Raw genomic sequence first — 13722 nt, forward strand, 5'->3', positions numbered from 1 at the left:
ACAGCTCTTTGGCACTGATGTATAGTTGTTGTAACTCATTTATGCCGATTTTGTTTTCTAATCATCGAGTAAGAAAGCAAAAAAAAAAAAAATATTGTGTACTTGTACAGTCCACATAGTAGTTTTTGATTTTTTATGCCCTGGTCTGTTGGTTGAAAAAGACTAGCTTGCTTCCAAATAGATGGTGTCACCTGTTTTAAACTAGTTTTAAAACTTTCAAAAGCCGATTCTCTCAAACAAAGTGCCCAATAGAAATATGCTTTTACCTCTTTCTTTGTTTCAATGAGTTCTTCAAAACTAGATTGCACCTTGATATCCTTTGAAGGGAAATTGGGAGGACACCCTAGAGGAATACTGGCCATACTTTGGCTGCCACCACCCTATTGACAAGCCAGGGCGGCTACCCCGTGTCTTTAGGAGAAAACCATTTTATAGAGATTTCCCGAAACATTGCAACTATGATTGCTATTATTTGCTTATAAATGATGTCAAATTTACAAGAGAATTTCGTAACAAAAACAATAAAGAAGATTTGTCTCTAATCATCATTCCTTGAGCAGTACACAGCTGCTACAGCTTGAAAAAAGTGAGAGAAAACGAATATGCTCACTAAAGAGAACTACACGAATTCAACACCTAGAGTGATAAAAACATAGTAAAATCACCTTTGAGGTGTCCTCTGTACATCGGATTATTTTGTTGGAGTAGCAAATATACCAGGTTGAACCCAACGGCGCACTTCCGTTACAATCGACGTCGGTATAATTGTCTCGACAGTCCCAGCAACTAAATCGTATGCATATATATTTGTGATGGTCTTCAATGTGGCAGGCCCTGATGTGCCAGTAAAATACATGGTTGCATTCGTTCCATCTGAGCTCTCTGACACTAAGCCACTGCATCGTCTTGGATAGAATGTGTAGACTTTCCTCTCGCCTTCCTCCTTCACACGGATAGACTGACCCTTGCACAGAAACCAGCTGGTGTCATCCAGCTCCTGGCCATCAAGTGGCGACCATTCCAAAGCTTCCATGTCCAGCTTGAAGAACTTGAAAGCACTTCCCCCCGTCGCTCGAAGGCACGATACGATCACAACTTCCCCATTGGACGCAACAAGGTAATGGGAATCTTGTATGCTCCACTCTGGACAAGAGGCCGTTCTCCATGTCATCTCTGTGATGTCGAAGATCAGGATCTGCCCAAGGAATTCGGCGCAAACAACCCATGTCCCGATCAGAGCCACGTCCATGATCAACGTGTTGTCGATTGGTCTGCACATTGCTTCTGAAAGGTAAAGATTGCTGGTATGCTTGTGGACGCACCAGTACACGTCCCCAGGACACACGACATGGACAGTCGGAACAACACTCATGATTTGGACGCACGCAACAACCAGAGGAGTTCCACGAGGATCAACATAGAAAACAAAGTATCCTTTGTTGGGAGAGTGAAGCACCGGCAGGTCAATCCGCCTGCCGGTGCTAGGGTGGACCAGGAAGACAATCTGCTCTTGGAAGTAAAATGGCTTGTGTCGGACCATGAGAAGCCAGCCGGAGTTCTCGAATTTGACAAAGGCATCTGGAAATAGCGTGCTGCTTATTCCGCGGATATTTCCACTCGAAACATCAAACAGCAGCCGCTTCTTGCTGTTGCATTCCACAGCAAACAAGGCCAATGGCACGTTCACCTCTTCAGAGCTGCCATTCCTGTTGACAGCATTTGCTTCCATTGCTCAAGGATACCTGCTGGCAGAAGCAATGTGGCCTGGTTAGAATCACTGGAGCACATGATTTCTAATATGGTGGCAACGCTATACTAAAGAGTCGTACGGTTTAGCATACTCATTATTATGAACCAGCAAACCTCTAATTTTACTAACACCACTTTCTACGGAAAAATAGATCAAGTTTTACCAGGCACCAAACTAGGTGTACATGTAGTGCCCTCCCGTACTGTGGGTACATTGGTGACATCTATCTGCCACTTATAGTGGACTGAGAACCGAGTGCGTCGTTTTGGCACCAGGGCTACCTAGAGCCCTTTATTTTAAACATTTGGAGAAACTCGTTTTCAAAGTTTCAAAGAAATCTAAAAGTATATGTACATGTAGGAAAAGATGTATGTTTCAACTCTGCAAAACCTTAGTTTAAAATATGTTGTACTTTACGCTAGTACATAGGAAAAAATTGTAGATCTAGAAGATTTGTGAACAGTGCGATTGAAACCTTGTTAGATTTTGCCTTGTTTTTATAGCCCAGAATACAGATAGTTACGCATTGAAATTTTGAAGTGTACATCGTTGCCTGCATGTACATATATTTTGCAGAATTTTTTCAATCTTTTTAAAATGCAATTTTACAATCTTCAAAATAGAAGGGTCACAGGTATCTCGAGTTCCAAATGCATTTTTCGACTAAGAACCAGCTTAATTTGCCAGCACAAACCTACCAGAAACCAACGCTGAATAGCTAGTACAGTTTATCGTTTTAGCTTCAGTAAGTATTGACACGGCTACAACCCCAGATCTAGACCCAAAAAAAATGCTTTAGTTAACAAGGCTACTCTGACTGGCACCAACTGTTAAAAATAGTTAACTGATCAAGCAGTTACCTGTAGCAAGACACAGAGCAGTGCAGGAAGATCCTGATTTGGCGGCAAGGCAATGGAGTAATTAAGCAGCTCTGAATCTAATGATTCGGTGAAGCAGCAATGTCGATCACCGAAGGTGGATGCTGGCAACAACGACAATGTACTGTACCTGAAACCGGGCGGACGCGATCGGCAACGCCGGTGGAGAGCGAAGCTGCTACCGGACGTATGGATAGCGCCGGTTGTATAGATCGGCAAAGGACTCCGGTTGCGGCTTCCGATTCGGAATTGGAAACTTGGTCCCCTTTGAGAGGTGATCGGAGTAGCGGCCGGAGTCGAACCGGAGGCAGGGGAGGGAGTGGGGAATTTGGGGAGGGTGACGGGAGGCTCCTGGCCATCGGATCTAGCGGACGGCCCAGATCGACGCGCCGCGCCTCCAGCCAGTCTACTGCCCTTGTCCCAAACAAGCAGAGACTAGAGTAGATTGGGGAAAAAGAAAGGAAAGCATGGCCGCCTCCTCCGCCTCCGCTCCGGCGCGCCGCTAAACCCCCACTAACCCCACAACACAGCCAGACGCTCCCGCCGCCGCCGCAAAACCCTAAACCCCGCCGCCGCCGTCCGCCATGCGCCTCTTCCCGCCCCTCGCCCAGCGCGCCGCCGCCGCCGCATCCGCATCCACATCCACCTCGGACATCGTCGCGGAGCTGGGCCGCGTCCTCGCCACGCGCCGCTGGAACAAGGGCCGGGCCTACAAGCGCCTGGCGCCGCACATCACCCCGGCGCTCGTCGCCGACCTCTTCCACACCCCCGCCGCCGCCCCGGACCCCGCCGCCGCGGTCGCCTTCTTCGACTGGGTCGCGCGCCGCGAGGGCTTCCGCCACACGGCCGCGTCCCACGCCGCGCTCATCCACCTCCTCGCGCGCCGGCGGGCCTCCGCCGCACGCTACGACTACGAGCGGCTCGTCTTCGGCATGCTCGGCTGCGCCCGCACCGCGGAGGACGCGCGCGCGTCCGTGCGGGCCATCTGCCGAACGGGTGCCGCGCGCCACGCGCTGTCCCCGGCCTGCTACAACCTCGCGCTCAGGTCGCTCGCGCGCTTCGACATGACGGACGAGATGGAGCGCGTCTACGCGCAGCTCGTGCGCGACGGGCTGCTGCCGGACACCAGGACCTACAACGCCATGATCAAGGCGCACTGCAAGGAGGGCGACCTCGCCACCGCGCACAGGTATTTCAGGCTGCTGCTGGAGTGCGGGCTGGAGCCGGATACGTTCACGTGTAACGCGCTGATTCTCGGTTACTGCCGGACGGGTGACCTGAGGAGGGCCTGCTGGCTGCTGATGATGATGCCGCTGATGGGTTGCCGCAGAAATGAGTACTCCTACACCATTTTAATCCAGGGTCTCTGCGATTCGGGGTCTGTGAGGGAGGCACTTGCGCTGCTGTTGATGATGAGGCGGGACCGCTGCTCCCCGAATTCGCACACATACAAGTTCTTGATAGCCGGCCTGTGTAGGGAGGGCAGGGTTGCTGATGCCAGGATGCTGCTTGATGAAATGCCTCGGGGAGGCGCTGTTCCTAGTGTTATGACGTACAATGCGATGATTACAGGGTACTGCAAGGCAGGAAGGATGCAGGATGCGCTGGGGATCAAGGAGCTGATGGAACGAAATGGGTGCCGCCCGGATGATTGGACATACGGCATCTTGATACATGGCCTCTGTGATGGGAAGATAGATGAAGCTGAACGATTTCTGGACAGTGCTGTTGAAGGAGGTTTTACACCTACGGTTATCACGTTCACTAACTTGATCGATGGGTATTGCAAAGCTGAAAGGATAGATGATGCCCTCAGGGTGAAAAATAATATGATGCTGAGGAAATGCAAACTTGATATAAACGTGTATGGAAAGCTGATCAACACCCTCATTAAGAAGGATAGGTTAAAAGAGGCTAAAGTGCTGTTAACTGAAATTTTGACAACTGGTTTAGTTCCGAATGTGGTCACCTACACGTCTTTTATTGATGGCTATTGCAAGATCGGGAAAGTTGATTTGGCACTAGAGGTCTTGAAAATGATGGAAAGAGATGGTTGCCGGCCAAATGCCTGGACCTACAACTCTCTGATGTATGGGTTGATTCAGGATAAAAAACTTCACAAGGCAATGGCGCTCATAACTAAAATGCAGAAGGATGGAATAACTCCTAATGTTATCACCTATACCACTTTGGTTCAAGGCCAGTGCAAGGAACATGAATTTGACAATGCTTTCAGGTTATTTGAAATGATGGAGCAGAGTGGTTTGACACCTGATGAACAATCATACACTGTCTTAACTGGTGCACTATGCAAAGCTGGAAGGGCTGAAGAAGCTTATTCATTTCTTGTTAGAAAAGGAGTAGCCCTAACCAAGATGCTATATACTACTTTAATTGATGGTTTCAGCAAGTCAGGCAATAGCGACTTTGCTGCCACACTCATAGAGAGCATGATCGATGAGGGATGCACGCCAGATTCATACACATATAGTGTACTGTTGCATGCTTTATGCAAAAAAAAGAAGCTGCTGGAAGCTTTGCCGATACTGGATCAGATGACTCAAAGGGGAATAAAATGTACCATTGTTGCATATACAACTGTAATCAACGAATTGATCAGAGAGGGGATGCATGACCATGCTAAAAGGATGTACGATGAAATGGTATCATCAGGTCATAAGCCAAGTGCAACCACATATACTGTATTCATTAACTCATACTGCAAGGAAGGTCAATTGGAGGAGGCTGAGAAATTAATTGTGGAAATGGAGAGAGAAGGTGTTGCCCCTGATGTGGTGACCTACAACACATTCATTGATGGCTGTGGGCATATGGGATATATTGACCGCGCATTTCATACTATGAAGCGCATGATGGATGCATCATGTGAGCCAGAGTATTGGACTTATTGTATTCTGCTCAAGTATCTTCTAAGAGGGAATCTTAATGTCAGTTATGTAGATGTTTCCGGCTTGTGGAACTTAATAGAGTTGGATACTGTTTGGCAGTTTCTGGAAAAGATGTCACAACATGATCTAAAGCCCACAACAACAACATACAGTTCTCTCATTGCAGGATTCTGCAAAGCCAGCCGTATTAAAGAAGCATGTATTCTTCTTGATCATATGTGTGGAAAAGATATAACACCCAATGAAGAGATATATACATTGCTTATAAAGTGCTGTTGTGATACCAGGTCCTTTGAGAAGGCCTCGTCGTTTGTTAACAACATGATAGAATGTGGCTTTCAGCCTCATCTTGACTCATACCAGCTTCTTATACTGGGACTCTGTAACGAGGGAGAATTTGAGAAGGCTAATTTGTTGTTCAGCGACTTGCTTGAACTGGGCTATAATCATGATGAAGTTGCATGGAATATTCTAAATGATGGTTTGCTCAAATTTGGTTATGTTGATATATGTTCACAGATGCTGTCCACCATGGAAAATAAACACTGTTGCATTAGTTCTCAGACATATGCTATGGTGACCAATGGCATGCATGAGGTGTCTAGCAGTCTGGTTGGTGAAGTCAAAGGAGAAGCTACTTGAGTCAGTCTGACTGATGTGTTCATGCTAGTAGATTTGTAAATTCCATTGCCCTCTCTGGTGAGCACTTCATCTGGACCTATCTGGTCAATGGTAAGTGTCTACAAACTTAGTTGACGTAATTTTGTGTTCCATTAGTGCACTTATCTTTCCTGATTTTACAATTGACTCAATGAAACTTTTGCCTTTTGCTTACAAACCAATACGTTTTTAGATAGACCTGTCAAATATGATCCTTCCATCAAGGCATGAACTAACTAAAATGTAATCCTTTCTTCTTTTGGCCAGGAAGACAGGTGCAATTTTGATATTAGCGAGGCACCTGCAGGTTACATGGAGCCCTGCATTGAGCAACATCCAGTTAGGACGCCGTTTGATCAGCTAAATGCTAATAGATATTTTGCTCAAACTGGCCAGTTTGCCGAAACAGGATATTCATACCAATTCCTGTTTCTAGTCAAATTGAAGGCACTTCTCATCATCGCAGTTGGGAGGTACTGCATGGCTTCTGCAAACTATGTGCTACCTCGTGTTGCTATGCATTTGGTTATCTACAAAGCTAAGCAAGTTAGTCATGCTGCTCCTTTTTCTTATGTCGATCTTACAGGCACCATCCTTCCTTTTCATGCAGATAGTCACTGTCAGGCTCTCCACACCTAGGACTTACGGAGTTCCATGTCTTGCTTTGCCTTGGGGGCAATAAATTATAATTGTCATTCTTTCCCTCTGACAATATTAAACTGTCTACCTCTACAACACCTATTTATGTTGAGGTTCGTATAAGTCCATATAGTGTGGTGCGAAGTAACTCATCAACTGGAAGAACTGAACTAAAAAATTGTTGGATAGGTAGATACATGTACGGAGTAAAAAATTAATATGTATATAAACTTGTTTAACTACTACCTCTTTTCTTCAACGTATATTACCATGGGATGCTTGCAGTCAACCATTAGAAATGTTGACCATAATGTGTGTGAAAGTACATTTGATTCATGTTGTAGTATTCTTTTATGTTTTGCACACTTGTTTGTTCTCTATAAAACACATTATGTTCATTAAATTGCAGTCATAGTCTCCGTGTTGGAGACTGTAAAAAGTAACAGAGGGAGTAGGTTTTCTGTTATTTAGCCCATGCTTGATATGCCTTCAAATCGTGGTTTAGCCAAGAAAGGATGGTGGTTTGGGTTGAATTTTGCCACACTGGTACATCAGTTGTTGTCCATGGTGAGACTTTGACAACACGAAACATGATACCTTGAGCTTGAGGGGATATGTTGTAAAAATGAAAATAAATAAATACTCCCTCTGATCCAAGATAAGTGTCGGAGATTTTGTACAAAGTTGGTACAACTTTTGTACTAAGCTCCCGACACTTATTATGGATCAGAGGGAGTAGCAAAATTTGTATAGACAAGCAACTTGCTACCGGCCTTTGTTAATGTGACCGTGTACCAGCCTTGCAGCCTTGCTCCTATAAATTCTTGAAATTTGGTTCTTCTCATTTCAAGGACAAAGGCTTAAGTAAGCAGAATAAAAATATGATCTCATAGCATCATTAATTTAGATGCAATATTTACAGGTGTACATGATTCTTTTCCCTAAATGACAACCTTTGGAGTGATAATAATACCAGCATTCATGGCCCTGATTTGATTCATATCCACAGACCAGGAGAACCAACCAGTCAATGTTTAAGTAGCATGATGGCATTGGATTCACTATTGGGAAACAACAGCGGACTTATCCCAGCCTCTCTTAGTCCTACTATAATGGTCTGTACTATGTGAACTTCGAAGAAGAAAATGCAGAATTCGACTCTAATTCTGACTGTAGGAATCGTGCGAGATGATAATCTGATCTGATACCGTTGTGGCTTTGCTTACATATAACACTTTCTCTAACAATTATTATAGTACTTTAACTGATAAGAGTAAATTGCACCACAGGTTGCATATGTATCCATAAACTAGAAATCTGAATATATATGCACGAATTGTAAAGATTTCATTAAACATGGTAAATCAATCTGTTCCCACTCTCCTTTCTGTCCTTGTGGTGCCAGTATGTCCGCCATCAAGGTGCAATTGTGCCACCTGGCTCCAGGGCAATATCGGATAGGCCTTAAGCCTCATATCCTACCGTAATTGATAACACATGCATGGTGTGTAGCATCACCTTTTCTATAAGCCATATAGGTATAAGAGTTTACTTCAGGCTTTATTAGTCTAGTTATTAATGGAATGATGCTCAGGTGATCAGGTGCAAAAAACACCCTCAACTGAAGGGTTGGGTTCAGGTATTGCACTGAAAATTGGAATCTCTGTGTGACTGTAACCTACTTTAAGGCTGCCAAACAATTCTTAATTCAGCGAGACCAAGGCTTAAACTTAACTGAAGAGGCTCAACCTAAGGTATGCCTTCTACGGTTTGTCGTCACAGTAGTCCATATATTCTGTGGATGTCAAGTGCAGCATGTTTTCTCCGTCGAACATATCTCTGATTCTGGGCTTGCAAAATAGCTTTCTGACAAATCGTGTTGTGTTCCCCATTGAATTATCATTGCTTAAATTGGACTTCTCTCAAAAAACAATTATAATACTGTTCTGGTCTTATGGCTAATATGGAATCATTTTTAAGCAAGAGAGAAGTCCAATTTACCCCCCTAAACTCGTCTCAAAGTTCAGATTATAACCCTCAACTTTACTTTAGTTCAATCTTCAACCCTGAATTCTATAAACCGTTGGGAATTGGACCTTCTACCCTTTTTTGACATGTATTGAACCGGTTTTTCTCGCCAGTTAGCGGCTTTTCTGCCTATATACTGTGCCAACTCATCAACATACAACATACACGGTACAAGAAAAACCAGCTTAATACAATACAAGGGGTGATTTTGAGCCGTTTTTAGAATTCAGGGTTGAAAGTTGAACCAAAGTAAAGTTAAGGGTTGTAAGCTGAACTTTGAGACAAGTATAGGTCCGTCCCTTATACAGGCATATGGCTCCAGAATACTTATTTTTTTACTCCATGCATGGGACCATAACAAGAAGATTCGTGACCTTTACTTCTCAAATTATCAATCTTTTCTTGAAGGAAAAATCGCCGCTTGACTGGACAACATGAAAGAACTAGTTGATCCTTCTCTTGATATTGGATATGACCCAGAGAAGAAAACACACTGAGGCAGATCCATTCATGTGCATTTACACAGAACAAGCTCACAGCCAGGTATGAAACCGGTGACACAGTAAGTGTGTTAGACGTATCTACCATTTGAGATGCAAAATGAGCATTAAGTTGATGAGGTGATATGATTGCTGTTGGTTGCAGGTGCTCCGTTTCTTGAAGGTACAGATCACTCTTAAGGATCGGCGCTGTAAGGATCGAGTCCCTCTCTCTCTGAACCGTTGCTGTATTTCTGCGTCCGTTCATCCACGAGCGACCACCACTCGCCTGATCTACCGATTGCTATAAGGATCGAGTCCCTCTCTCTCTGAACCGTTGCTGTATTTCCGCATCCGTTCATCCACGAGAGACCACCACTTGCTTGATCTACCGATAGCTATGTCAGATCTTGTAATTCGCCGCCACGGCCGCGCAGAGCCAGCTCCGCAGGTGGGAGTGTTTCTTTTGCGCCATTGACGCCGCCAACCCTGTCCTCTCCCGCAATGAGTTCTGGCGCGCCAGAGGTGGCATTGTCCAACTGCTCTAAGTAATGTTATACGTGTGTCAACTTTTCTCCTTTTTTGGGTGCTGTGGACAAATATTGTAGTACGGCTTTGTGTGTCTGTGTGACAATGTTTTAACTGTCATGTTTCTGAAATATTTTGCTACTCTTGAAATTGAGGTACTTCAGTATTGATAGCACAGTAACAGCCTAACAGGTGTGTTGCAGTTTCCTCGTTGGGGTGCAGAAAGGCAGATCCTATCCTTCTCAGAGCTGAAGTGCTTTTTTAGACAGAAAATAGTACTCGCAAGAAATGCTCTGCTTGCAATTCCGTTACAACAGACAGATTTGCACACCTTTAAGCATGTTTGTACTTTCATTTACAGGTGTTCACTGCCACTAAGTCCATCATGGTAATATAGTATCGTAGGATACAATGTACAAACTGGAATCAGGAAGTCAGGAACGAAATGTACAGGGAAGTTGGAGTAAACAAATACACTATTCACCCCAAGATGATGAAACAATCTCACTAGCCAGCAACTCGGCAATCTGCATCCGACATGTTGATAGAGCAGGTATCCTTCTGCTTGGGCGACGCCGGCGTGTCGTCGACGGCAGCAGCAGAGGCAGGGATGTCAGCCGGAGATAGCGAACCACGGGCACTGGAGCGCCGCGGCCGCCGGCAAACGCTTGGCAGGGTCGCACGTAAGGAGCCCGTCCAAAACCTCGAACCCGTCCCGTGACAGGCGCTCCTCGGGGAACAGCTCGCGCAGCCGCGGGTTGCCGTGGGCGCCGCCGAGCACATCGAAGATCCTGAGGAGCTGGTCGGTCGCGTTCTGACCCCTGAACAGCGGCTCGCCGGCGAGCAGCTCCGCCATGACGCAGCCGAGGGACCAGGCGTCTACGAGCTCGTCGTAGTCCGGCTTGCCCAGGAGCACCTCCGGAGCCATGTACCAGAGCGTGCCGGCCTGGCCGCGGGACGGCCTCTCGTTCACGGACACGGCCAGCCCGAGGTCGCATATCTTCACCACCACGTCACCGCGGCCCTCGCCGACGCCGATGAGGATGTTCCCGGGCTTGATGTCCCGGTGGACGATGCGGCGCTCGTGCATCCTCCCGGCGCCGCTCAGCAGCTGCCGCATCACGCGGCGCGTCTCCTCCTCCGTGAACGGTTTACCGCGCCGCCGCAGGACGTGCGCGAGGCTCGGGCCGACGTGCTCCAGGACGAGGCTGCACTCGCCCGTGCGCGGGTTCCGCGCGATGCCGTGGAAGCCGACGACGGAGGGGTGGCCGCGGCAGGCCACGAGGTAGCACGCCTCCCGCAGCAGGTCACGATGGAGGACGTGGGAATGGTGGCTCGTCTTCTTGCAGCCGGCGTGCGCCGGCGAGCGGCGTAGGTGGGACTTGAGCGCGACGTCAATGCCGGTGGCGCGGTGGCGCGCTTTGACGACGACGCCGAAGCCTCCCTTCCCTAGAATGCGCGTCAGCTCGTAGTCGTCGGTGCTCCCGATGCGTCGTCTCTTGCAGGAGCCGGCGGCGTGGTCGTCGATCATGGCGCGGATGGCGTCTTCGGCAGCGGTAGCTCGCGTGGTGGCCATGGGATGTTTTTGCGAGCGAGGAGTGGTGGCCGCGCATATGTATGTACGAGAGGCGGCACCTGTCGAAACAGTTTTCGTGGCGCGCGCGCAACTCACTGATCATGCCAGTGTTGAGTCGGACTCGGACGGGAGGGAGAACGCGCTTCCGTAAATGGATCCATATAAGCTGTGGGAGTTCTGCTCTTCTGCAATTCCGCATACATCCACCGGCTTGAGAGTTGAGAGCCCTAGATCGCAAGCTCCTGAATTCGCCGCCATGGCCGCGCCCGCGCAGAGCCCGCTCCGCCGCTGGAAGCCCTTCTTCCGCGCCTTCGAGTCCGTCGACGCCGCCATCGAGGCCTTCGACCCTGTAGAGTTCTCCCGCCACGACCTCCGGAGCGCGAGGGGCGACATCGTCGAACGCCTGTGCGACGCCGCCGACGACGACCAAGCGGAGCGGCTCTGCCTCCTGCTCGACGACATGATGGCGGAATCCCTCGAGACGCTCCGGCTGATCCCGCTCATGCCCACGGTGCTTGCCAAAACCGACCTCGCCAAGTGCGTCCGCGCGCTGCACAAGAACCACGAGTCGGAGCGCGTCCGCGTCCTAGCCGGCGGCATCGTCGCCGCCTGGAGGGCTTCCGTCCAGGACGACGACGCCAAGGTCAGAGAGGTCACGCACAAGGTGGAGAACCTGCCGCAGCCCAAGACGATGGACCATCGGACGCAACCTGCCAAGATCCCGGAGACATCCGCCAAGAAGACGGTCAGAAATGCCATGCCCCCCAAGCTCCTGGACAACCTGCCGCAGCAGCTCAAGACGATGGACCATCCGACGCAACCTGCCAAGATCCCGGAGACACCCGCCAAGAAGAAGACGGCGGAGATCACAACAAACAGGGCGTCTGATCCCGTCGCCCCGGGCCTCATCTTCCGCGGCGACCGTGCCGGGCTCGTCTCCGATGAGAAGATGCTAGCTGCAAAACGCAAGTTCAACCAAGCGTACCGTGAGGCAGAGGACGCCAAGCGGCAACGCCTGCCAATCAAGGTGGTGGCGCCGGAGATGATCAAGCAAATGCAGAAGAGGAAGCATCCAATCCTGAGGGAGAGGAGCCAAGCGAGGTGCGGCAGCTCCATGGTCAAGAAGACCCTCACCGTCACCAGGCTGCCTTCACATCATAGGGTTTAGGGCTCTAGCCTTCTAGCTAGAAGAGTTTCGATTCCAAATGTCTCGGCGTAGGAAGTAGCAGAAATTATGTAATTGTAAACTAATTTGTGATGTCAATGAAATTCTTGATCTCTAGCGATACTGTACTAGTTGCATGGGTTTCGAATTTGCTGCGATGTACGTAAACCATTTAGCTACAAGAATTCTTCGAGATTGCCTACCGAAGAGATGCTTTGGTGCTTTGAACAGGCCGGGAAAAAGTGGAGACCTGTACGTAGGTCCTGTTTGGTATAAGTTACCAGGTTTGGGTGTAGCTCCCCTTAGGATGAGCTTGGCTGGTGTGAGTTATTCATACTAAATTAAATTTCTGGTGACTGCCAAGTGGAATTACTTACTGGTTTTATTCTTACTGCTATAATTTGTTGATTGTGAGCTTCAATGGATAATCACATTAGCTGATTAGTGCTTATGATGATTAGTATACTTTGACATGGTCTATTTCTAAACTTGAAATCTAGTTTAAATCCAAAGGGTTTTATAGCTTCCCATGGTTCCCCATTCTTGTTATAATTATTTTCATCTACTATTGTTGTCTATGACTTCTCGTTTTTCCTCTCCGCATCATGTTTATTCATCTATAGTTGGACTCTACGCTAAATTGTAGGGGCAACAGCTCATGTGCGATGTTTTTGTGTGGTGTTGGAAGGAAATTGATGTCTTTCGCAACAATACCTCGTGTGCGGCGTTTCGAACAGCCCAAAGACCCGATAGAGACGATAAAAAGGGGCTCTCGGTCGATGATTTTTAAGGAAGTGTGAAGCTGGGTTAAGAAAGTGAGTTAATTCAGGTGGGCCCACTTATTTGCCCACGGCATCGAGGCAGTGAAACTTCCTTGTGCCTGACTGTTCTCCACTGCCCCCTCTTCTTCTTCGGCGGCAACGACAGTAAGTTTGTTCTCGGTGGTGCAGCCCATTCGTTTTTTTTCAAGCGATCCACCTGGAATCGATTTTCATTGGCATTGATAATGAAAACAGAGTTTAGAGGATTTGTTATATGTACAACTAGCTTCAGGAAACTACAAGCAAAACACTGACCAAAAGCAAAAGCTACCAGGGAGTGGGGACACCG

At 47.9% G+C, this 13722-nt stretch overlaps 3 protein-coding genes across 6 annotated transcripts; 1 reads left to right on the forward strand and 2 right to left on the reverse strand.

Annotated features, from left to right (window-relative positions):
- Positions 1–543: 543 nt before the first annotated feature.
- On the reverse strand, positions 544–2803 carry LOC124684710. Of its 2 annotated transcripts, none has more exons than XM_047218970.1 (2): positions 2759–2803; positions 544–1745 (listed from the first exon to the last, which is right to left on the reverse strand). In XM_047218970.1, exon 2 carries the CDS (start codon positions 1727–1729, stop codon positions 692–694), a length of 1038 nt encoding a protein of 345 aa, XP_047074926.1. In that variant the 5' UTR covers positions 1730–1745; positions 2759–2803; the 3' UTR covers positions 544–691. The 2 variants fall into 2 exon arrangements, with proteins under 2 accessions (XP_047074926.1, XP_047074927.1); XM_047218971.1 differs by lacking the exon at positions 2759–2803 and adding an exon at positions 2611–2753 and having other exon boundaries at positions 544–1742.
- Positions 2804–3742: 939 nt separating this feature from the next.
- LOC124702739 (pentatricopeptide repeat-containing protein At5g65560-like) lies at positions 3743–10011 on the forward strand. Of its 3 annotated transcripts, XM_047234898.1 has the most exons (5): positions 3743–6269; positions 6465–6670; positions 6808–6949; positions 9173–9407; positions 9510–10011. In XM_047234898.1, the coding sequence occupies exon 1, from the start codon at positions 3771–3773 to the stop codon at positions 6177–6179; it is 2409 nt and encodes an 802-aa protein (XP_047090854.1). In that variant the 5' UTR covers positions 3743–3770; the 3' UTR covers positions 6180–6269; positions 6465–6670; positions 6808–6949; positions 9173–9407; positions 9510–10011. The 3 variants fall into 3 exon arrangements, with proteins under 3 accessions (XP_047090854.1, XP_047090857.1, XP_047090861.1); XM_047234901.1 differs by lacking the exons at positions 9173–9407; positions 9510–10011 and adding an exon at positions 8431–8559 and having other exon boundaries at positions 6808–7403; XM_047234905.1 differs by lacking the exons at positions 9173–9407; positions 9510–10011 and adding an exon at positions 8431–8559.
- Positions 10012–10484: 473 nt separating this feature from the next.
- LOC124665864 (putative cyclin-dependent kinase F-2) lies at positions 10485–11447 on the reverse strand. The gene has a single exon (XM_047203230.1). It carries the CDS (start codon positions 11445–11447, stop codon positions 10485–10487), a length of 963 nt encoding a protein of 320 aa, XP_047059186.1.
- Positions 11448–13722: the final 2275 nt, after the last annotated feature.

The sequence above is a fragment of the Lolium rigidum genome, chromosome 1, assembly GCF_022539505.1.
Source record: "Lolium rigidum isolate FL_2022 chromosome 1, APGP_CSIRO_Lrig_0.1, whole genome shotgun sequence".
In the NCBI taxonomy this organism is placed as follows: domain Eukaryota; kingdom Viridiplantae; phylum Streptophyta; class Magnoliopsida; order Poales; family Poaceae; genus Lolium; species Lolium rigidum.